The 25,511-nt window shown below is 49.2% G+C and overlaps 1 protein-coding gene and 1 long non-coding RNA gene across 5 annotated transcripts in view; one reads left to right on the forward strand and one right to left on the reverse strand.

Moving 5' to 3' along the window:
* The window catches only part of RAD9A (RAD9 checkpoint clamp component A), a 65,776-nt gene extending 48,988 nt beyond the window's left edge, over window positions 1-16,788 (forward strand). For all 4 annotated transcript variants that reach the window (XM_078659183.1, XM_078659133.1, XM_078659180.1 and 1 more), the window contains exons 10-12: window positions 9,427-9,549; window positions 10,013-10,319; window positions 15,372-16,788. In XM_078659183.1, the coding sequence (XP_078515309.1) occupies window positions 9,427-9,549; window positions 10,013-10,319; window positions 15,372-15,476 (535 nt within the window). In that variant the 3' untranslated portion in view covers window positions 15,477-16,788. The remainder of the gene's footprint in view (window positions 1-9,426; window positions 9,550-10,012; window positions 10,320-15,371) is intronic.
* The window catches only part of LOC144774517 (uncharacterized), a 268,418-nt gene that overhangs the window by 228,641 nt on the left and 14,266 nt on the right, over window positions 1-25,511 (reverse strand). The gene's annotated exons all lie outside the window — the stretch shown is intronic.

Consider the following 25,511-nt stretch of genomic DNA (forward strand, 5'->3'; position numbering starts at 1 on the left):
AGGAGACAGCGCCTGGCCACAGCGCGCGTTCCCGTTTCAAATCGGCTCCAGGGATGCGCGCGCCCCAAACTGTCTCCTGGGGAGCACACTCCCTAACATAAGATCTCGGCGGAGACGCGCTTCCGCGAGTCTTTAGCCGAGACCTAAAAAACGATAAAAAACATTTTGCTAAACTACTGTAAAATGTCAGGTACCATTTTTATGCAGCATAATTCAGTAACGTGTTGATGTATGCTAGTATTTCCCAAAAAGTATTAATAATGGAAAATCTGTGTAACCAGTTTCAATAGGAGTATGGGAAACAAAAATGGCAAAGCCAGTAGGTCTGAAATTGGTGGTCAGCTTTTTCGTTTTTTTTAACGTACGAGTTGTTTTGGCATGTTTTTTGTAAAACCTTAGTGGTGTGATAGGTGCCGTGCCCTCATCATTATAACAAACATTGGTAAAAGCAAAAATAAATGTTTGGTCTCAAAAAGCACACACTGCCACAGTAGTTACTGGTACTGAACAAAACTACTTTGTGTGCTGCTATGCTCTTTGTGAAAGAGCAGAATGCTGTCACTCACAGTGAAGCCAGCCGTTACAGAGAGAGAGACAGAATTTTAATAAACACAAATGGTCAAGGTTAATGCCAGACCAACTTAGGGGCCCAATTATTAAAGAAACTCAAAAGTGCACCCATGGTATACGTCCTTGCATTAATTGCAGCTATACAGTTTTCATGAATTCCCAAGAATTCACAGAAGTAGGACAAGAAATAGTACTCCTAGAAAATATTTGTGAACTGCATTTTAGCATGAGCAAATATGTATATGTAGATTTGCTCATGTGAAATCTGAGTGTTTACAAGTTCACTTTCCCTCCAACCACTTTTTTTTCCAACTCTAGAATAAGGTTTATGTCTGCCATTGTCAGCAGTAAATTTCCAATATTTCCGATCTCAGTATGGGAAAAGATTAAACAGAGTTGTTGAAGACTCGTAAAAAACGCAAGTTAGTAGGTTTAGACAGACTCAAAAGGGCATTCTAACCCTGGAACTATTGCTTAACACTACCTTCAGCCTCAGTATGTAGATCTGCAGAAACGTGGCAACATAAGGGGATTGCAGGCATTTAGACACTACTATGGAATGAGCCCTGGCATAATCAGAGATGCTATATCAGAGCTCTTATATAATGAGATTGCTGCCATCATTTATTGTCATACTACATGACACCAAAGGGACAAGTGGATTTTTTTTACAGGACAAGTAGATTTATGAAGCAACCTGACCCATGGACAAGTAGATATTTTATTAAATTCCACACCCCTGCCAGGGAGTAGAAGGCATTTATTTTTCAGACAACTTCTAGTTTGGAAGTTTCTGAAAAATGAAAAAATGTCAAAGGTTTCGGGGACTGCAGTCAAAACCAATGATGGCCGACCACCAAACTTTAGGTACATTGAAGCATCTGCCATGATGGTGGTTCCCTTCTGTGTACAGAGAGGACCGCTGGGCTAGTGGCCAGCTCTCAATGTGGCGGGAGGACCCTCTAGATGGCCAAGGCAATGTCCTCTGCCATCACAACGCACTACTCTTGCGAAGTTCTAATTCAGGCCCTTATTCTGACTTGGTGTTGTAAGCGAAACCCAGTGGTTCTGGTTGTTTTTGACCGTCAAGACTACTTCTGGTGGCAGTTACTTCAGCCCGCAGGATCCGAGAGTAGCAGGTCTGCCTTCTATTTACTGTATTCCGCCCGGACAAGCAAGTTCTCCGTACTTGGCCTCTCTTTCTGCCAAAGGTGATGATTGCCTTCTGCGTCGGTCAGTCTGTCACTCTTGTATCTTCTCCCATGCTCTCCTTTCCAAGGAAGCAGGGCAGTGACACATGCAGTCCCCTAGCTCAGCATCTCCTGCTGCAGTGACCAGTGACATCAGAGCATTGCATTACATATAATTATATATTATATGACAACAAGGTTAAGAGACCTTGGAAAGATTTCCACCCAGCCCGCCGTATTTTGTTTCTCACTGTGCCATCCATTTTTTTTAAAAACCTTTTTTAATTGATGGCCGTCAACACATTCTTTTGCCTTTAACAAAGACAGATGCCTGAAGAAGCGTTTTTTTCTTTTAATAGAAAAAATCTAATGCCCCATGTGTGGTAGTTTTCTCCTAGCTCTTGGGATCTCTGCTGTTTGGAAGTTCTGGATATAACAACAAGGTGGGTGGACTTGGCATCTGAGAAGCAACCGCAATGTACACCAGCCGGTGCCCACCCAGAAGAGACTTCCCTTGGTGGAGCCAGTGAGGTGTCTGTCTTTAGGCGATCTGTCGTCCCTGACTGGTAAAAGTAGGGGGAAGGCAGCAGGTACCCAGTCTGGCATCCACCTGTTTTTGGCCGATACCCTGATATTTCCCACCTTTAAATAAACCTCTATGATTTCCCCAGAAAATAATTATTTCTTTGTTCTAGTACCAAAGCTTTTATTAATACCCAGCTCTTCAGATATCAAAGTCAGATAAGGAGTTTTTTGTGTTTTTGAATAAACATTAGGTAGCATGGTTTGTTGCTAAAACACCTACAACTGCTTTGCTACTCTGAATGAGGAGTAATGCTGTGTTCGAGGCATGTGGGCTGCTAAATTCATATCTAGTGCATAGATCGCCGCCTAGTGTTGGGTCCAGATGACTGCACATTGTTGTCCTGGAAGAGTCTTCGAAGTATCACGAGATAGGTGGCTCCTCCCCTGGACTACAGTGCGCATGGGCATCGGCTCCATCCCCAGATTGTTTTTTTCCGCCATTGGGTTCGGATGTGGTTCTCGACGTCTCCGTCTCGGAACCGATAAACTTTGTTCTTAAGACCAAAAGGCCTTCGTTACCAGCGTCGGTATTGTTTGCGCACGGTCTCGAGCGTCGTCCGACTCTCTGAGCCGGAAATCTACGGAGTCTAGTTACTCTTCGCACTTCGAAGCCCTCTCGTCGCAGCAAGACCCGACGACCTTAACATGGAGCGGAGCCCGCTTAAGTTCTGCCCCGTCTGTGGATCCAAATATCCACACATCGATGTGCATCCGGTCTGTAATAAATGCCTGTCACCGGACCACAACGAAGACGACTGCATGGCCTGCTCAAAATTCAGGTCGAAGAAGACGCTCAAGCATCGGCGCGCGGCGCGCCTCGAGGCCCAGCGAGTGACACCGGCACCCGACAGCATATTCGACGACCCTGCGGAGGAAGGCGGTAGCCATCACCTCCAAATTTCACCACCGTCGACGGAGGTCCAGTCCGATCCCGAGGAACAGGTCGAAGGACAGGACCAGGACATTGAATACGTCGAGGAGGTAGGGGACGACGAAGAAGTTTTTGGGGCCGCGGAAGATAGCTCAGAGGAAGAGCTATGCCCCGACGTCTATATTACACAGGCTCAGGTCACGGGATCGCCACTCGGCCTTACCCACGACCCTGCACCGCTATCCCCGGCCCCGCATTCTAGCCCAGCCACGGACACTCAAGCGGAGCCGCCATCCAACGTATCGAAACCGAAACCTTCGGTTTCTACAACACCCAAGATGGCCGACGTCCAGGCAAAAACGAAACCGAAACCAGCGGATTCGACAACACCTAAAATGGCCGACGTCCAGGAGAAAACGAAACTGAAACTAACGGACTCGACAACATCTAAGATAGCCGACGTCCCACAAAAAATATCAAAGCCTGCTCCTTCATCGACTCCGTCCACCTCCGGTCCACAGAAGTCGAAGAAGGTTATCGAGCCAACAGCGCCGCAGAAGGTGCACAAGGACTCATCCTCCAAGAAGGCCGTCTGTCAAGAGTCGGCCTCTGTTGCTCCGGCACGGACGTCGAAGTCTGTTCACACGCCTTCAGACGCTCCTACGGCGCCGTCAACTAAACGCCCCGTCGAACAAAAATCGACTACAGGCCACGACCCGAAGGCCGCAGCCACTACGCATCGGCACAAAGATGTCGGAAATGCAGCATCGGCCTCGCCAAAGCCTACAACGCAGCCGCGCCACGTTGCAGCTGAAGAATCGTCGACGCAAATACCGTCGACACCGAGGGACTCCGACGCCACCGGACACCAAACGTCGGCTTCGGCACCCTCCGCCTCCTTCACTAAACAAGTCACCGACTCCCTGAAACGGATTCGAGAAAAGACTTTGTCGGCAACGGCTCCCACGCCATCGGCTCCGAAAGAGGTTGACACTCCTCAAAAGTCATCAACCAAGCTTATTTACACTCTTCCACCAAAGGTGCCACCAAAGGCCTTTGCACCTAAATCGGTGCCAAAGACTTCGGCTCCTTCGACGCTTCAAGCCTCAGAACAAGACTCTGAGCATTACATCAATGCCCAAACAGGGAAACTGACCCTTTACAAAAGGAAAATCACTTCCCAACCACTGGAATCCTATGTTATTCCACTGAAGAAAAAGAGGCCAGCACAGGACATTCCTGCCCTTATTGAGCCTATCCTACCACCACCCAGAAGAAGTCCATCACCTTCCCCAAACCAATCAGGGGTAGAGGATGATGAGGAAGACGACCAATACAATTTCCCAGTGGACAATGACCCTGATGTTCAGCAGGACACATATGACGACACTGGGGACCAAGGTGGCCAGCAGGTGGTACAAGATCCACAAGGTTTTGGCCCACGTACATCTCCAACGGAGGATTCTGCAGCATTTAATGCTTTAATCGAACGGGCAGCGGGAAATCATAATGTGGACATGCATGCTGACCCGGTGGAGGAAGATTTCCTGTTTGACACTTTCTCTGTCTCTGAAAGAACAGTTAAAATTCTTCCTCTGCTCAAAGGTGTCCTTAAACATGCCCCAGAGATCTTTAAGGAACCAACCAGGGCACGAGTGGTGAACCTACGTATCGAGAAAAAATACAGGCCAGCACCTGGAGATCCTGCATATATTCGAGGACAGTTGCCTCTAGACTCGTTGGTGGTCGCCAATGCCCGCAAAAGGGCAAACTCCCAAACTACGGGTGAAGCTCCTCCCCCTGACAAGGAGTCGAAAGTGCTTGAGGCATCTGGCAAAAGGGTGGCTGCGCAGGCTGCCAATGTATGGCGTATAGCGAACACACAGGCACTGTTGGCGCGTTACGATAGGGCGCATTACGACACCCTAGAACAGCTCCTTCAACATCTACCTGATGAGTATAAAGAAGCAGCAGAAATGCTCATACAAGAGGGAAAGCTTATATCAAACGCTGCAATAAAATGTGCACTTGATGTGGCTGACACAGCGGCTAGGGGAATTAACACTAGCGTCATGCTGAGGCGACAAGCTTGGCTTCGTATATCTGGATTTAAGCCTGACATCCAAACTACTATCCTCAACCAGCCCGTCAATCCTGACAGACTGTTTGGTCCAGATGTAGACACCACACTGGAAAAGATTAAGAAAGACAACGAGACTGCTAAGTCCATGGGGGCACTTCAGTCACAACAGTTCAGGGGCGGCACTTTTCGTCGCTCAGGAGCACGTGGTGTTACCAGAGGACACTTGGGTCAACAATCACAATTTTCAAAGGGAACTGCACAATCCTCCTACCCCAAGCAGGGTAGAGGAGGATACAGAGGTAACAGTGCCAAGGGCAGGGGCAGAGGAAACAACAACTCACGTTCCTCTGCCTCCAGTAAACAGTGACTCTCTGTCACTGCCCCCCGACCATCCAACACCTGTCGGGGGGGAGACTCCAGCAGTTCCTGCCAGTCTGGACATCCATCACTACAGACAGGTGGGTGCGAAAACTTATCCAATACGGTTACTGTTTGGAGTTAACGTCCACTCCTCCCAACATTCCCCCAAGGCACCGTCCTATGTCGGCAGAGCACTTGCACTTATTGCAGCAGGAAGTCTTGGTGATGCTGCAAAAAGGTGCAATCAAGCTCGTACCAGTGGAAGAGGAAGGCACATGAGTCTATTCCCTGTACTTCCTCATCCCAAAAAAGGGCGGATCCCTCAGACCTATTCTGGATCTACGCCCCCTCAACATGTACATACTGTCAGAACATTTTCACATGCTGACACTGCAACAAATTCTACCCCTGCTAAATCAAGGGGACTTCCTAGCAACCTTAGACCTCAAGGATGCTTATTTCCACATCCCACTCCACCCATCCCACAGACGGTACCTCCGGTTCACCATTCAAAACAGGCACTATCAGTTCAAAGTCCTACCCTTCGGGGTAACTACTGCCCCCAGAGTGTTTACAAAGTGTCTGACGACAGTGGCGGCGCACCTCAGAAGGCAGAACATACACGTCTACCCGTACCTAGACGACTGGCTTGTTCAAGCAAAGTCGGAACAACAGTGCGCCGCGGACATGTCCCACACTATTCAACTCCTGCACAGTCTGGGGTTCTCGCTCAACTACCCAAAGTCGCACCTTCAACCAGCCCATGTGCGGCAGTATCTGGGCGCGACAATAAACACCCTGACTGCTATGGCTCAGCCAAACCCAGCCAGGATCAACAGCATTCAGTCACTGATCCAGAGGTTCAGACCGCAACACTTCCTGCCAGCGAGAGTGTTCATGCAGTTGATAGGCATGATGGCCTCCTGCATTTTCATAGTCCCGCACGCGAGGTTGCACATGCGTCCTCTCCAAGAATGCTTGGCGAATCAGTGGACACAGGCTCGGGGACAACTGACGGACCTAGTGTTGGTGACCGGTCGGGCATACAATTCTCTGCATTGGTGGAATCCACACAACATTTGCAAGGGACGACCGTTCCAAGAGCCTGTGCCACAGATTATCCAGACAACGGACGCATCTCTCCAAGGGTGGGGAGCTCATGTGCTCCACTACACGGTGCAGGGACTGTGGTCCACACAACAACAGAAGTTGCACATCAACTACCTGGAATTGATGGCAATCTTCATGGCGATGAAGTCCTTCAAGGTACATTTGTGCAACAAAGTCGTGTTGATCCGGACGGACAACATGACAGCCATGTACTACATCCACAAACAGGGAGGTACTCACTCACCACAGCTATCTCATCTGGCTCAGAGCATGTGGAAGTGGGCCATTCAGAGGAACATTTTCCTCATGGCGCAACACCTCCCCGGCAAGGACAATCAGATGGCGGATCTGCTCAGCAGGTGCAGCCATCAAATGCACGAGTGGGAGATACATCCATCAGTGCTCCACCCGTACTTCCAGCAGTGGGGTCTTCCAGAGATAGACCTGTTTGCCACAAGGGGAAAACGCAAAATGCCAAAGCTTTGCCGCCAGGTTCCCTCACCCGGAATCGCAGGGGAATGCGATATGGATGAACTGGTCAGGCAAATTTGCGTACGCTTTTCCCCCAGCGCCTCTCATTCCGCTGGTGGCAAAAAAGCTAAAGCAACACTCGATGACTCTCATCCTGGTTGCTCCAATATGGGCACGTCAACCATGGTACACCACGTTTCTAGAACTTTCCGTGGTACCGCATCAAAGGCTGCATCTCACACCCAGCCTCTTGACGCAGAACCATGGCGACATTCAGCATCCAGATCCGCAACAGCTCAATCTGGCGATCTGGCTCCTGAGGTCTTAGAATTTGGCTACCTCAACCTGCCTCCTGAATGCATGGACATCATCCGGGAGGCAAGGAAGCCCACGACCAGAGCTTGCTATGCTGCAAAATGGAAGCGATTTGTCATTTACTGTACAGACAACAATATCAACCCGCTAGATGCATCCATTCCTAACATCATCTGCTATTTGTTACATCTTTACAAATGCAATCTAGCGTACGCTTCCATTCGGATCCATCTATCCGCCATAGCGGCTTATCTCCAGAATAGGCAGCACCTCTCTGTTTTCAGGGTGCCTGCCATTAAAGCCTTCCTAAAGGGGCTGAAACGAGTCATTCCTCCTAGGACTCCACCAGCTCCTGTGTGGAACCTCAATGTGGTCCTCACTAGGCTGATGGGCCCACCTTTCGAGCCATTGCACTCATGCGAACTTCAGTTTCTAACGTGGAAAGTGGCTTTTCTCGTTGCTATCACGTCGCTCAGACGTGTTAGTGAGCTGCAAGCGCTCACTATCCAAGAGCCATTCATCCAAATACATTCTAACAGGGTGGTGCTCCGCACTAACCCCAAATTCCTTCCAAAGGTGGTGTCACAGTTTCATATCAACCAAACTATTGACCTGCCTGCATTTTTCCAAAACCCACAAACGGTAGCAGAAAGAATGCTTCATACATTGGACGTTAGGAGGGCGCTAATGTACTACATTGACAGAACACAACCCTTTAGGAAGACACAACAACTTTTTGTTGCCTTCTCCGCACAACACAAAGGCAACCCATTTCCAAAGCAGGAATAGCCAGATGGATTGTTAAATGCATTCAAATCTGTTATCAAAAGGCTAAACGCACTTTAACAATACCCCCAAGAGCGCACTCCACACGCAAATTGGGGGCCTCCATGGCTTTTCTGGGGAACATTCCTTTAGAAGACATTTGTAGAGCAGCCACATGGTCTACACCACACACATTTACCAAGCATTACTGCGTAGATGTGCATTCCAAACAGCAAGCAGCTGTGGGACAGGCTGTTCTCAAGACACTTTTTCAAGCTTCTGCAGCTGGCACGGGCAACCGCCCTTAATGGAGGGACTGCTGTGTATTCTATGCACTAGATATGAATTTAGCAGCCCACATGCCTCGAACTGAATATACTACTTACCAGTATGCATCTGTTCTTGGCATGTAGGGCTGCTAACATTCATATCGCCCGCCCTCCTCCCCGGTGCCCGTAGCGGCTGCAGACACTCTCTTGCATTCATCATTAGCATGGACATCCTTTACACTATTTCACTCCATCTCTGCCACAATGGCTAAAAACAATCTGGGGATGGAGCCGATGCCCATGCGCACTGTAGTCCAGGTGAGGAGCCACCTATCTCGTGATACTTCGAAGACTCTTCAAGGACAACAATGTGCAATCATCCGGACCCAACACTAGGCGGCGATCTATGCACTAGATATGAATGTTAGCAGCCCTACATGCCAAGAACAGATGCATACTGGTAAGTAGCATATTCATTTTGGTATGCAGCGGTCATGATGCAACATTGGAGTCTCACACCACTGTACAATTATTTTTGGTTGTGAGTTATTATGGTACCCCGGTGTACAACTTTTTCCAGTGCCTGTGATACAGCAAAGACATAAGTTCACTTCTGAGGTTATTTAAACAGTCTTTCCCAGGAGGCCACATGCTGATTGGGCAGATGGGCATGAGGGCTGAACTAGACCTGCATTCCTTAGGTTTGACACTCTGAGCAGATTCTCTCATAGGGCAAAAAGCAGTCTGATTGGTGGTTCATCCCACACCTAGATGCACTGGCCTTGATTATCCCATTCGATAAGTTAATGTTTTTTGTGTATTTCTTCTGTTTTTCAGGCCTGCGGTGTTCAGTGTGGAGGACTCTGTGTTGGAGGTGCACTTTGTTCTAGCCACTCTAGAGACGAATACGCTTAGCTCCCAAAATTCTTTAAGGGGAGCAGATACAAAGACGGAACAAAGGTACGAGGTCTTGATGTCATATAGATTACGCTGCTGCTTACCTAACATCCGCCACCTACCCTCTCACTTTAGTGTTCTTGCTCGAGCTCTGATGATTTTTCTACTGATATTGAGAAATTGTTCGTCAAGTTGTAGGTGTGGACGTGACCACCCACCTCTCATCTCAGTAGAGTGAGGCCTTTCCAAGTTTCTTTTGGTGGCGATGAAGAAGTGTGCTTGCTTGTGCACCTGAATATGTTCAGGACTGAGTGAACATTTCCACCTCTAGGTCAGGGGTGGACTCAATGGTAAAGTGATGTGATTATATTGTTGGTCCCATTGCTGGTGGAAGTGCGTGTGTGTCATCCAGGGTGGGCTGCATTGGTGGGAGCAATGTGTGTGAAGAAATTTCCCGCAAGTCCGTCTTCGTTTCCTTGGTAAAGCGGTTTATGTATGTGGACTTACTGGTTTTGTCTCTCTACAGACCTTCAAACAAAAAAGAGGCGGCAACGCTTTCTGATGACTTCCTGAATGATGACATCGACTCCTACATGATAGCTATGGAGACTACGATAGCGGAAGAGGCCGCAGCCCAGACCTTGCCACCTCCTCGGAGCCCCACCTTTCCTTTCAAAGCCTCTGACCGCTGTGGGGACAGTGCCAGCTCAGTGGTGACCATAGACACTCCACAGAGGAACGAGCTGTCTGTACTTCATCTGGCGACTGACAGCGAGGGCGAGGCCGACGAGGAAGAGGATGACGAGGTGCCCGGGACACCCCCCAATAAAAAGGTACACTACGGATGGCCATCCTGATATTCACAGTCTCCCACTATCGAGACGATGAGGGTTTAAAATAGTTTTTCGATTCAGATTAAGGGCCAGGCGGGCTGTGGGAGTGGAGACTCTGACACAGGGGAGAATCCATTCTAATGAGTTTGGTGGAAGGGGATGGATTTTCTTTCTTATTGGAATCCATTCTAATGAGTTTGGTGGAAGGGGATGGATTTTCTTTCTTATTGGAGATTTTTTCCCAACATCAGGAAAGATCTCTTTACACTTTTAAAACGTGGCCACCTGGCTTGTCCCTTCCGGGTTCATGAAACGTTTGGCTGTGGCCAGTTTGCTTGAAAGCTTTTTTGCTGCCAACAGAATGGGGAGTTAAAACTTTACTCTTTGGTGCTATACTCTTTTTTTTTTGTTTGTTTGTTTTGTTGGAGTCCCAATCTGAAAGTTGGATTTTCTTTAAATTCATGTACATGGGAATGTATGCCGCAGAAGATGCTTGTCGGTGAGCCACAAATAAATAGGTTTTTAGTAGCAAATACAGTTTGAATAATTTGGGGCAGCTAACCCAGAGGTCTCTTTCACCACCTGGAACTCCTGTTCTGAATAGTTTGACTCCGATGGAGTTCTGGGTCTAAACACTCTGATTTTGACCATCAGGTGATATTGTATGTGCTTTTAGTTCTTTCGGTTGAATTTAGCCTCCGCTCTGAAGGGAAGATGTCCTTGCACACTGTACCTGCAGGGGGCCTCTGTTGACATTCCAGTCTTTCCTTTGGCCTTTAGGGGTGTGTACCACTATCTGAGCATTTCCCTTCCGTTCAGCCTTACCTACCTCCAAGGATATTTACAAAATCCCTACATGTAGTAACCGTGCACCTTTGTCTGTATAAGTTGGGTACCTGTTGTGAATAGAACTCAAGTCTGCTTTGAGAATCTTCTCCATTCCTGCTTCTTTAAACATGGTCTTGGAGCGCTCCTGTTCAGTGGCTTTGCAGATGAACAGGCGTAAACTGTGCATTCAATCACGGCGTTCCAACCCCTGGAAGAGACTTTTAGGTACACTGTGTGGTCCTTTATATCAGGTAAGACTTCTTGACAGGACACAATTAGTTGAGTGTTGTTTTTTTCTCTCTACTTCACTAGGGAGAGGGCGTACTAGCTTTCTTTTGTCCAATCCTTATGCCCTGCCATGACTTGGACCCATTGCTTCTCTTCCAGATGACTTTGTGTTTACATGAGGGTAGGAGGGGCAGGGGGTTACCACGGAAAACACTTGTCACCCTACCTGACAGCTGTCTGTCTCTCTGCGGCTGTCCTTCATATCCACGAAGCGTAAGCCAGTGCAGCAGGCATTCTGGTGTGTCTGTGTTGGGTTGATAAATACTACAGTGTAGCAGAGGAGATATCTTTGTATTTACTCCATGGATTTATGCAAAAACAACAGTTGATGGACAGAATGCAGAACAATGTCATACATTCACCCCAGTACAGAGATCTGGGCCTAAATCCATCGTTTCTTTGCACTCCACACCACCCCAGATCAGACATGGCCATATGCAAATCAGCATTGACCCAGTGCCTCATGGGAACAGTCCAGCCCGAACTGCCAAGCCATGTCTTCCCTGGACCGGAATCAAGCATCCTAGGACTGGTTTCTGGCTATCAGCCGTCATCAGCCAGAATAGCTTGACTCCAGTGGTGTGGAGAGCACCGGACTCACGTCTGAGCATACCCGTCCCACTCGGGGTGACAAATGCAAAAACAACAGTTGATGGACAGAATGCAGAACAATGTCATACATTCACCCCAGTACAGAGATCTGGGCCTAAATCCATTGTTTCTTTGCACTCCACACCACCCCAGTTCAGACATGGCCATATGCAAATCAGCCTTGACCCTGTGCCTCATGGGAACAGTCCAGCCCGAACTGCCAAGCCATGTCTTCCCTGGACCGGAATCAAGCATCCTAGGACCGGTTTCTGGCTATCAGCCGTCATCAGCCAAAATAGCTTGACTCCAGTGGTGTGGAGAGCACGGGACGCGCGCCTAAGCATACCCGTCCCACTCGCGGTGACAAATGCAAAAACAACAGTTGATGGACAGAATGCAGAACAATGTCATACATTCACCCCAGTACAGAGATCTGGGCCTAAATCCATCGTTTTTTTGCACTCCACACCACCCCAGTTCAGACATGGCCATATGCAAATCAGCCTTGACCCTGTGCCTCATGGGAACAGTCCAGCCCGAACTTCCAAGCCATGTCTTCCCTGGACCGGAATCCAGCATCCTAGGACCGGTTTCTGGCTATCAGCCGTCATCAGCCAGAATAGCTTGACTTCAGTGGTGTGGAGAGCACGGGACTCACGTCTGAGCACACCCGTCCCACTCGGGGTGACAAATGCAAAAACAACAGTTGATGGACAGAATGCAGAACAATGTCATACATTCACCCCAGTACAGAGAGCTGCAGCTCGCTTGTTGCTTGACCTCCGATAGTGTGCTTGTATTTCTGGGCACCTGCACAGGTCTAAACTGGTTGATAGTTGTGAATCGCACCATGTTGGAGCTGTTACACTAGTGACAGGGATCCATCATTCTCCGAAGGGTCTTCTCCCCGTATGTCCTGTCAATGAGACTTCATGTTCCATCTCTGACACGCCGCTCATCATCCAGACTGTTCAGCGTTCCAATCTGAAAGTTCTGCATTGGTGACGGGTCTTCCACTTCTTGACCGCTAAAAAGCTACATTTTTTGTCAATTGTCATTCTTACTGAGAATAATCATCCTATTTTCCAGAAATTGTCAAAAACTTTATTAACTTCAATCTGATTCACTCAATTTCAGGTTATCTTTTTCAACCTTCACTAGAGCCAGGACAACCACTTGACCAATTGAGTTTTGTGCAAATGTGGTACATGAATGAACGAGTAAAAATATAAATACCTTGAGTACACATGACTCTGCTGATCCAAGCAAATACTGGGAATTTAATGATTTCTTCAGTGTTTAACACACATTCTTAAGAAAGTAACCATTGTCACAATGTGCAAGATATAATAGGTATGTCACTGTATCGCATTGCAAAAAAAATCTTACTTATCTGTAACTCTAGTTTGCTGCTTAACATCTGTAATCCAATTAGATGTGATCCTTCTCCAGAGTGGATGGGGTAGTAGCTGACATCACACAACAGCTTGTTAATAATTTAAAATGGGAATCTGGGTGAGGACTTTTGTGAGGGACACCTCGGCGTCCTATAGAGGGTTCTGATTGCAGTTGCACCTGTCGTCTTTTGAGTTTTCTCAAATCAAACAATAAAAAGACCATTACAGATCAAAGACCTAACTCGTGAGTCTGTGACCTTGTGTACTGCAGAACCAGGTTTTGAGCTACAGAAGATCATTGAACTCTTGATGTACCAAGGAACATATGTCTTTGCTGCCAAATTAGGGGGGAACAGCGTTTACAACGCAACTTTTACCACGCAGTACCTATACCACGCAACTTTTACAATGCAAGTCGTTACAACGACTTGCGCTGGGGGGCACTGTAGGATAGGGAATAGTTTAATTTACTATCCAAAACCTTCCCGACTATCCACGGGGACTGGAGTTGGAATAGTAAATTAAACTATTCACTATCCAGCGCCCCCCAACGCAAGTCGTTGTAACGACTTGCGTTGTAAAACCTGCGTGGTAAAGGCATGCGTTGTAAAAGCATGCGTAGTAACGACATACATCCAAATTAGGGCATGATTCATGAAAGTCAACGTGCACTTTCGTGTAAGTTTAAGATGGTTTACAATTCACAAAGCATTTACGAGTAGTATCTTAACGAGTGCGGAGTCTCTGCACATAAAATGATGGGACAATCCTATATTTTAATGTTATTTTTCGCTATTTGTGTCATCTCTTGTAGATGGATGTGTGGTGTTTAACACGCACTAAACCTGGCTATCTCAAGTCTAGAGGTCAAAATATTTAACCAAATGTAGGTGATTATTCTGTCTTTTGGTCTGTGAAAACTTTCCTAGGGCAGTTTTGAAAACACTATCTTCGTCCCCTTGAACACAATTGACAGTGGTGGTTGCGGCCTTTGGCTAAAAGTGCTTCAGTTGGGCTAAAAGTGCTTCAGTTGGTCTGCTTTCAGAGAATGTTTTATTTTCAACTAGGTTTATGTGACTTTTATCTGTTGGCTGCTCTCCTTCGAAGCATCCCACGGAGTGTCCCAATGGATGAGCATTCATGCGGCTCACACGGAGAACTCAATTGTGTTTTGAGGTGGTCCCATCAAGCAGTCTTTGAAGGACATCAATAACCCTGAGGGAGGAGCTTCTCTTCCCAGTGTACAGAGGAATCAGACGATGACATTGGGGCTGATTGGGGTACCATCACCGCTTTGCTTCACTTATATTTCTCAGTGTACTGTTGAAAGAGACTTTCAAACCATTGCAACCCGATTAGATAAATACTGTGCAGATGAATTGCTCTTGTTGGTTCAGCTGCGCTGCTGAAATCACTACGGGAGATGAACAAGGGTGACATTCACTAATTCTAATATTACAGCGAAATGTTTCCTCATATCTGAGCTGTAACTTTACGGGCCACTGGGAACGAGAATTCCTGTTTGGAATTCCCATGATGGTGAAAGCATTGTACTGTGACTGCCTGCTTTGGAATTTGTGCTATTGAGCTCAGACTGTTTAATAACTGAGGAGGTGGGATGTGGCAGTCTGGTGAATGGGTTTCTTAAGAGGTGGAGTTTAAGGGGTAGGGAATAGACAGATGTAGCTTGTGTCTGTCAGAGTCTATCATTTAGATCATGGAGTTTGGGCGTGAGGTAGGACTATCCCAAGGGGCATTTTGTTGGGCAGACTTAACTCACCCTCTGTCACAGTTTTGTCATGGTGTAGTTGTGTGGTAAAGCGAGGACTAGCCCATCAGGGAATATTAGCATGGAGAGCTGGGAGTAGCCCATCATGGGGATTGAAGGGAGGGGATTAGTAAAGAATTTAACCCAAATGTAAATCCTTTTTATCTTCTCTTTTCCCAGTTCCGTTCTTTGTTCTTCGGTTCTGTTCTGTCTCAGACGAGCACTGCAAACCGGACCGGCGTCAGCCAAGAGGTATTGGCAGAAGACAGCGATGGAGAGCAATAACATTGGTGTATCACCCTGGGGGGTTTGCACCATCACTGAAGGGGATGCAGCAAGACAGAAGATGAAACGGATTGTCTTCTCATGGCCTTGAATTCCTGCTCGCCCTGAGCATGAGCCCAAGTGCTTGTTCTTCTTACGCTTTGTGGCGACTCTGATCAGCAGGAACCGGAGTCTGTCCATTTGGGGAAACCATTCTCTGCATCAGCATGGTTCTAGTTGACTGGTGGAATAGCTCTTTTGCTCAGTCGAGAGATCGAGGACATCGAAACTAAAGCAAAATGGCTTTGACATTTAATGTGATATGGGGTTGTTACAATAGAATCCTATTTACGTAAGTAAATAAAATTAACTATTTTTTGACGTGCTGGTGATGTGTGAATCCATCGCTGACAGAGAAAACACATTCACTGGTTGTTCCATCCCACAGGAGATGCTTCACGTTACCGTCGCTCTGTAGACACATACCTGGAGTGACCTCTTTGCAGTGATAGTTCACTTGCTATTTGCAACTCAGACAAAAAAATCTATTGATGCTATTCATACATTTTTTAATCTGACATATCAACCTTATAGCCACCTCAGCGTGTCTTAAAAAATATGAAATGAAAATTGAGATGATGGTTTACATGGAAACTGATGGGTTACGGCAGCTTGAACCTGTGTATGGTGGTTGGGCAGGTTCACCTAATCGCAGATGTCTCTGGAGGGGTTTATTCACTAGTGCTTTCACGGAGTGTCAAATGCTTTCTAAACAAGGTAGTTCTAAGATGTTTATTGTAAGGCAGGGTTACATTAGGTCAGGGATCTCCAACCTTTACTGTAGCGAGAGCTACTTCTGATCAGTGAAAATGATTGTGAGCTGCTGAAGGCCTAGCCACTCGCGCAATGTTACCAGACACCCCCACTCTCATTGAATTTAAGATGAATGTCCATAAAGCCAAAGACTAATGGTCTCCCATTTGAAAACAATGACAGTGGTTTTCAGTTCTAAATATGGCACAGTGTCCACTGGGAGTGAGAGGCCTGCTGTTTGTAAATGCAACACTTTGAAGTGGGATCAAATTAAAATGAAAAGTTAACTTCATTTTAATTTTCTCCCATTTAAAAACGTTCAGAACCATCATTTTGTTCTCATGCTCCAATATTGAGTTGGCAAGGGCTTTTGTTAAAGATTTAAATACCTCAGTGCTTTAGTTCTTCATCCCTGTGCCCTGGGACATACCTCTGACTCCAGCACTGCTCATTATTAGGCCCTGCTTTCTGCAGCTGGAAGATAATAACGTAAAATAAACACTAAACTTTAAAAGGAAAATGTGCCTTGTGCTTATTTAAAAATAAACTCAAGGCTGCGAACTACTGGTAGCTGGCGAGACCGGTTGGCGACACGTGCATTAGATACTGACCTCAGGTTATCAGCTCTCCCCCCACACCTCCACTGCAGCCCATCTCTAAACATTAATTCAGAATTTCCTCAAAGAAGAATTCTAACTTTCTTCTTCCTTATCTTTCTCCGATGATCCCTCCAAGCCTCTTCTCCACAAAGCTCTGCCCCGCTTTTTGATGGTAGTAGAAATAAGACCCTTGTCTGCTAAACAAAAGATCAAAGCCCTGTAGAGGTGTTATCGACAAACCCAACACCTGGTATCTTACCTTCAAGATGAACTTCCATGGTTTTGGATGCAGGAAACTCTGTAGACCGGGTTAACATCAGTGTGTTGGATAATTCCTGGAGTACCCACACTGTGTCTTGTTTGCCCGACCTTGTAGGTCATCATTTAGTATTTCCAACCCTTTTAATACTTTTTCTTAAAGCTTGTGTGGTGGAAGTAGCCAGTACTATAACTTCATCTGTCTTCCTCATCACACTCCTTACTGGTAGGGTAAGCGCTTGTCTCGGAAACTGGAACCCACATTAGACTTTTACATTTAAAACTTACTTTTAGTGTCTTCATCTCCTCTTGTTCTGAAAACAATAATACTTGACTTCTAACTTGGAGGTATGTCCATCTCCCTGAAATCCAGGTTCATTTCTAGCGCTGGTTGCTTGCAGTGGTATCTAGTAAAGTTATTTCTGCTTCCAAATGTAAGTCTAGCTCTTGGGTTCTCCTAGTTTTGTATTGTGGAAATGTCAATCATAGTATGGGGAGTAGCACTCTTCACAAACAGGCTGAATCTTGGGTTGGTGCAGCCTGTATGGTGAGCAGGAGATGGCTTCCCAGGACTACAGCTGTGGAGCTGACAGCCTGATCCATCTTCAGTACTTGCAGACCTTGTCTTCCTCGTTGGGAGATGCATGGTTTTATTTTAATACCAGAGAGTCACTTTTTAGTATCCCCGAAATTCCTTCTCAGGGCTCATAGCAGCCTACTACAGACAGGCGTGGCTTGTAGCAGGGGATCCCTTTCAAAAGATGAACTTGGATGCACCTCTCACCCCTCACCAGTCACATTCACATTATTGAGACCAGCAGAAACAGCCTGTAGATTCCTCCCACTGTTACTAGGATCACAAGCTCCCCCCTGTGAGCCACGTCTTGCAACAATGGCGCCTTTAGCATCAGTCTGCTGCTCGCTAGCAAGGCCCTCAGACCTGTGACTTAACACGTCACCCCTGCACAGAACCTTCACATTCACCACGGTCTCCAAGGAAGATCCTTGCACTATGATTGAGCTATGAGGGCGCGCCTGATACCAAAGTGATGTCACTTTCAATCCCTTTGTATTTATTGTAGGGGAGGTGCAACCCTGGCTGGAGCAGGATGGTTTAGTGGAAGCCAATGGCTTAGTGGAAGCCAGGTTAAGCAACCCTGGCTGGATGATACTCTTCATAAGGGCCCAAGATGAGGGGGTGACGGGGGGGGGGGGTTGACGGTGACGGTAGCTGTGGAGTGGGTGCTATTTTACCTATATTTCTTGTCTTGGTATGTTATGGGCAGCGACAATACATGTTAGACAAAATACCTTCCACAGTAAATGTGAACATGTGACGAGGTCCAGTTTACCTCGGGGTTTTGTGGGTGCGGCGGTCTTCAGGCGACAGGGGCTGTACTGGGTATGGGTCTGGTGGGTGCGACGGTCTTCAGGGGCTGTGCTGGTTATGGGTCTGGTGGGTGCATCTGGGTCTTCAGTCGGTAGGGGCCGTGCTGGTTATGGGTCTGGTGGGAGCGTCAGGTGGCAGAGGTTGTGCTGGTTATGGGTCTGGTGGGTGCATCAGTCTTCAGGCGGCAGGGGCTCTGCTGGTTATGGGTCTGGTGGGCGCGTCAGTCTTCAGGCGGCAGGGGCTGTGCTGTTTATGTGTCTGGTGGGTGCATCAGGTGGTAGGGGCTGTGCTGGATATGGGTCTGGTGGGTGCGTCAGTCTTCAGGCGGCAGGGGCTGTGCTGGTTATGGGTTTGGTGGGTCGGTCTTCAGGCGGCAGGAGCTGTGCTGGTTATGGGTCTGGTGGGCGCGTCAGTCTTCAGGCGCCAGGGGCTGTGCTGGTTATGGGTCTGGTGGGTGCGTCAGGTGGAAGGGGCTGTGCTGGTTATGGGTCTGGTGGGTTCTTCAGGCTGCATGGGCTTTGCTGGTAATGGGTCTGGTGGGTGCGTCAGGTGGCAGAGGTTGTGCTGGTTATGGGTCAGGTGGGTGCGTCAGTCTTCAGGCGGCAGGGGCTCTGCTGGTTATGGGTCTGGTGGGCGCGTCCGTCTTCAGGCGGCAGGGGCTGTTCTGGTTATGTGTCTGGTGGGTGCATCAGGCGGCAGGGGCTGTGCTGGTTATGGGTCTGGTGGGTGCGTCAGGTGGAAGGGGCTGTGCTGGTTATGGGTCTGGTGGGTTCTTCAGGCTGCATGGGCTTTGCTGGTAATGGGTCTGGTGGGTGCGTCAGGTGGCAGAGGTTGTGCTTGTTATGGGTCTGGTGGGTGCGTCAGTCTTCAGGCGGCAGGGGCTGTGCTGGATATGGGTCTGGTGGGTGCGTCACTCTTCAGGCGGCAGGGGCTGTGCTGGTTATGGGTTTGGTGCGTCCGTCTTCAGGCGGCAGGAGCTGTGCTGGTTATGGGTCTGGTGGCCGCGTCAGCCTTCAGGCGGCAGGGGTTGTGCTGATTATGGGTCTGGACGGTGCGTCAGTCTTCAGGGGCTGTGCTGGATATGGGTCTGGTGGGTGCATCAGTCTTCAGGCGGCAGGGGCTGTGCTGGTTGTGTCCGGTGGGTGCATCTGGTGGCAGGGGCTGTGCTGGATATGGGTCTGGTGGGTGCGTCAGTCTTCAGGCGGCAGGGGCTGTGCTGGTTATGGGTTTGGTGCGTCCGTCTTCAGGTGGCAGGAGCTGTGCTGGTTATGGGTTTGGTGGGTGCTTCAGTCTTCAGGCGACAGGGGCCGTGCTGGTTATGGGTCTGGTGGGTGCATCAGTCTTCAGGCAGCAGGGGCTGTGTTGGTTATGGGTCTAGTGGGTGCATCAGTCTTCAGGCGGCAGGGGCTGTGCTGATTATGGGTCTGGTGGGTGCTTCAGGGGGCAGGCGTTGTGCTGGTTATGGGTCTGGTGGGTGCTGCAGGGGCTGTGCTGGTTATGGGTCTGGTGAGTGGTTCAGTCTTCCGGCGGCAGGGGTTGTGCTGGTTATGGGTCTGGTGGGTGCTTTGGTTTTCAGGCGGCTGGGGCTGTGCTGCGTATGGGTCTGGTGGGTGCGTCAGTCTTCAGGCGGCATTGGTATGTGCTGGTTATGGGTCTGGTGGGTGCATCAGTCTTCAGGCGGCAGGGGCTGTGCTGGTTATGGGTCTGGCGGGTGGTGCAGGGGCTGTGCTGGTTATAGGTTTGGTGGGTAGTCCGTCTTCAGGGGTCAGGGGCTGTGCTGGTCATGGGTCTGGAGGGTCGTCCGTCTTCAGTCGGCAGGGGCTGTGCTGTTTATGGGTCTGGTGGGTGCGTCTGTGTTGAGGGGGCTGTGCTGGTTATGGGTCAGGTGGGCGCTTCAGTCTTGAGGGGCTGTGCTGGTGGTGGGTGCTTCAGTCTTCAGGCGACAAGGGCTGTTCTGGTTATGGGTCTGGTGGGTGCGTCAGTCCTCAGGCGGCAGGGGCTGTGCTGGTTATGGGTTTGGTGGGCGCTTCAGTCTTCAGGCGTGAGGGGCTCTCCTGGTGGTGGGTTTGGTGGGTGCTTCAGTCTTCAGGCGGCAGGGGCTGTGTTGGTTATGGGTCTGGTGGGTGGGTCAGTCTTCAGGCGGCAGGGGCTGTGTTGGTTATGGGTCTGGTGGGTTGGTCAGTCTTCAGGCGGCAGGGGCTGTGCTAGTTATGGGTCTGGTGAGTTCTTCAGGCTGTATGGGCTGTGCTGGTTATGGGTCTGGTGGGTGCATCAGATGGCAGGGGCTGTGCTGGTTATGGGTCTGGTGGGTGCTTCAGGTGGCAGGGGATGTGCATGTTATGGGTCTAGTGGGCGCTTCAGGCGGCAGGGGCTGTGCTGGTTATTGGTCTGGTGGGTTCATCAGTCTTCAGGCGGCAGGGCTGTGCTGCATATGGGTTTGGTGGGTGCGTCAGTCTTCAGGGGCTGTGCTGGTTATGGGTCTGGTGGGTTCTTCAGGATGCATGGGCTGTGCTGGTTATTGGTCAGGTGGGTGCATCAGGTGGCAGGGGCCTGTGCTGGATATGGGTCTGGTGGGTGCGTCAGTCTTCAGGCGGCTGTGCTGGTTATGGGTTTGGTGGATGCGTCAGTCTTCAGGCGGCAGGAGCTGTGCTGGTTATGGGTCTGGTGGGGGCGTCAGTCTTCAGGCTGCAGGGTTTGCGCTGGTTATTGGTTTGGTGGGCGCGTCATTCTTCAGGTGGCAGGGGCTGTGCTGTTATGGGTCTGGTGGGTGCGGCAGGGGCTGTGCTGGTTAAGGATCTGGTGAGTGCTTCAGTCGGCAGGGGCTGTGCTGGTTATGGGTCTGGTGGGTGTGTCAGTCTTCAGGCGGCAGGGGCTGTGCAGGTTATGGGTCTGGTGGATGCTTCAGGCGGCAGGGGCTGTGCTGGTTATGGGTCTGGTGGGTGCGTTGGTTTTCAGGCGGCAGGGGCTGTGCTGGCTATGGGTCTGGTGGGTGCTTCAGCCAGCAGGGGCTGTGCTGGCTATGGGTCTGGTGGGGGCGGCAGGGGCAGTGCTGGTTATGGGTCTGGTGAGTGGTTCAGTCTTCAGGTGGTAGGGGCTGTGCTGGTTATGGATCTGGTGGGTGCGTTGATTTTCAGGCGGCAGGGGCTGTGCTGGCTATGGGTCTGGTGGGGGCTTAAGTCGGCAGGGGCTGTGCTGGCTATGGGTCTGGTGGGTGCGTCAGTCTTCAGGCGGCAGTGGCTGTGCTGGTTATGGGTCTGGTGGGGGCATCAGTCTTCAGGCTGCAGGGATTGTGCTGGTTAATTGTCTGGTGGGTGGGTCAGTCTTCAGGCGGCAGGGGTTGTGCTGGTTATGGGTCTGGTGGGTGGGTCAGTCTTCAGGCGGCAGGGGTTGTGCTGGTTATGGGTCTGGTGGGTAGGTCAGTCTTCAGGCGGCAGGGGTTGTGCTGGTTATGGGTCTGGTGGGTGCATCAGTCTTCAGGCGGCAGGGGCTGTGCTGGTTATGGGTCTGGTGGGTGCATTAGTCTTCAGGCAGCAGGGGTTGTGTTGGTTATGGGTCTGGTGGGTGGGTCAGTCTTCAGGCGGCAGGGGCTGTGCTGGTTATGGGTCTGGTGGGTGCATTAGTCTTCAGGCAGCAGGGGTTGTGTTGGTTATGGGTCTGGTGGATGTGTCAGTCTTCATGCGGCAGGGGTTGTGCTGGTTATGGGTCTGGTGGGTGGGTCAGTCTTCAGGCGGCACGGGCTGTGCTGGTTCGGGCTCCCCTCCTATCTCTTTGCACTGTTCAAATGTGTGGGCACAGATGGATATATTTGTGTGAGGAGTTAGTGTAGCATGAACCACCCTAGAAGGCAGCGGACCGCGTCACAGGGTCAGAGGCAACAATGGAGTCAGTGAGTGATTAGAGGGGAGATGGCGCTGGTATTACATGACCTTTGGGGCTGCTGCAGCTAAATGTAGGATAGAGTTCTGGGGCAGGAAGGCTGACTGTGCAGTGAACCGTCGCGGAGGCCTTCTTCCCGCCCCTTCCAACCCTTACCATAGCCATAATGGAATAGATTATGTGGCAGAAGCTCATAGGATTTAAATTTGGAATTTAAATCGGAGCCCTGCTGCATAGATAGTATAGTGTGCTCAATCTTCGAAGCCCAGAGCCTTGCAGTGTTTGGAGATTCTGCAGATTATTTTCATTCCTTGAGGCTTTGACTTCTCTGAGCGTGGCCGAGGCCTTCGGCCTCACATGAGCCATGGGCGGGTGGAGCTTGTTCTGTGGGTCACTGTGTATGTTGTGTACCAGCTGTGCTTTCATGGGTGGCATGTGATGTCCCTGCTCCTCCTGGGAGGTGGTACTCCATTCCATTCTGGGGTCTTCTTATTCCAGTGGGTTCTCCATTTGGGAGGGCTGGAAGGAGGCAGGCATGTTGCTACTTTTCCCAGTTTAACCAGTGGGCATCTTACTTGAGGTTGGCAGGTCCTCAGTTCAAGTTGTGGCAGAAGTGATGGCTGTGCCCATCAGAGCGTGCCTTGTGCACCATGGGAGCAGGTTGTTCCCTGCAAGCCTCTGTTGCTAGCTTGAAAAGAGGTGTCCTTATGCAAGAGTGGTGGCCGCCCCTCTTTGTGCCTCCTCCTTCATTGTACTCTATTCCTCCTGTTTTCAGACCAGTTGTTTATACCTCGGATGCTCCAGGTGTGCGTTTTGTATTATTTTCTTATGTCGCTGTTAGAACTGGGGGGTGTCTAGTTGGCAGAGGTAGGTACCTTTGTCCAAATAGGGACCCGTGCTTCTAGTCAGAGCAAGGGGGATACACACTTTAGATAACCCCTGCTCACCCCCTTGGTAGCTTGGCACGAGCAGACAGGCTTATCCCAAAGGCAATGGGTAAAGTATTTGTACCAACACTCACAGTACCACAGTGAAAACACTACACCAGTTTAGAAAAATAAAATATCTGTTTGAGGCATAAACTGCAGATCTCACACTTGGCATTAGATCGCCATCTGGTGTTGGGCTCGGATGTTTGCAGGTTGTTGTTGTCTTGGAAAAAGTCTTTGCAGTCACGAGATAGGTGATAGTGCGCATGGGCATCAACTCCATCCTTAGATAGTTTTTTCCCGCCATTGGGTTCAAATGTAACTTTTCCACTCCGGTTCGAAATCTACTTTCCAAAGTATTTCGATGTGAAAAAACTTCCTTAACTCTTCGGATTAACTTCCAAACATCTCAACCTTCAACGCAACTTCATTGGCTCGATTCTGGTCGTCGACACGGGCCGTTGGGCCTATCCATGCTGTGAGGCCTACAGCTCATGAAAAAGACACCATTCAAGAAATGCCACCAGTGTGGCTCAAAATTTCCGCACAGTGACCATCACAAGGTCTGCAACCTGTGCCTATCACCTGAACATGACAAGTCCAGCCTGCACATCCTTTCAATCAAAGAAGACAATTAGAGTTCGAAGGGCCCGTAGACATATGCAGAAATCAGCTCCAGAACCGGTGAACATCTTTATCGAAGGCCCAGATGTCCCAGATGAAGATTCCGAAAATCTAGAAATCGTGTCAGAGGCAGAAGACTCCGATGACCCCATCACTCCTGGTCATAGAGTGAGTACTACTGCCCCTACCCCAACCCCACCACTAAAAGTCGAAGGCAATGGTCAAGACTCTGCCTGCTGGGCCCAGTCGCGACTGAAAACATACTTCGGAGGCCCCGCCTTCGAGCCCGGCTCCGAAGAAAATCAAAATGCCTTTCGGTAGCTCGGAACAAGCAGACCGCACGTACCAATCCCACTAGCTCCGAAACCAAAAGAAGACCCGGCTCCGAAATCGGTTCTGACGCCGTCGACTTCTAAAGACAAACCGGGCCTGAAAAATCGCAAGCCCATAGACACACCTGCTTAGAACGTTTCCATACTGAAAAAAACAGCTTCGGCTGCGATACCAAAATCCTCGGAGTCAAATGCTACGCCAAAGGACTCTATCACTCCGGCTAAGGACAAAAACAAGCACCAACCCAGCTTGGAACCGAAAAAAATCAGCGCCAAGAGCGGTGCCTGAGGAAGAAGAGCTTTTTCATCCGGATCAAGACGATCCAAAAGAGAAAAAGATTTTGATTGATCCAGAGACAGGACATGTCACCACTGGACCATATAGGAAGAGGAATTTACACACAGCACCTGTTCCTCCAGTGCCTGTGAAGAAGGACACTGCCACATCGCCTATGCACCCTTCTCCTATACTTCCTTCTAACCTACTTCCTCTACCTAAACCTATTACACCTCCAATTGAAACTTCTCCCCCTCATACACCTCCACATGATGATGACGACAACGATGGAGGGGGCGACCCAGATGACCCTTTCATGTACCCAACTGACCCACCTGATTGGGAATACCCTATCCCACCAGACGTCCCAGGTCCACACACACACCCCTCAAAACCATCTCCTCTAGACGACAATATTAGTTTTGGACAGTTGATTGATAGGGCTGCCATCTATCATGGTGTCACAATGCACTCAGATGATGCAGAAGAGGACTTTCTGTTAGATACATTTGAACAGTCCCAAAAATCAGTGCAAATATTGCCAATGATTAAGGGAGTCATTAAGCATGCCCCAAAAGTGTTTAAAGATCCCGTACGTGCCTGGATTCTAAAACCTAGAATAGAGAAAAAGTATAGGCCTGCCCCTGCAGATCCTGCTTAAATTAAGGGACAGTTGCCTTTGGATTCTCTGGTAGTTTCTAACGCTAGGAAGCACGCAAACTCCCAAACCTCAGGAGAAGCGCCACCTCCTGATAAAGAATCCAAGTTGTTAGACGCTACTGGTAAAAGAATAGCTGCCCAAGCAGCGAATAACTGGTGCATAGCTAACACCCAAGCACTGCTCGCAAGATATGATAGGGCCCAGTTGGAAACCTTACTACAACATTTTGCCTGACCAATATAAAACACAAGCAAATGATCTCATCCAAGAGGGTAAACTAATTTCAAATGCGTCAAT

Source organism: Lissotriton helveticus, chromosome 1_1 (genome assembly GCF_964261635.1).
Source record: "Lissotriton helveticus chromosome 1_1, aLisHel1.1, whole genome shotgun sequence".
NCBI classification, from domain to species: domain Eukaryota; kingdom Metazoa; phylum Chordata; class Amphibia; order Caudata; family Salamandridae; genus Lissotriton; species Lissotriton helveticus.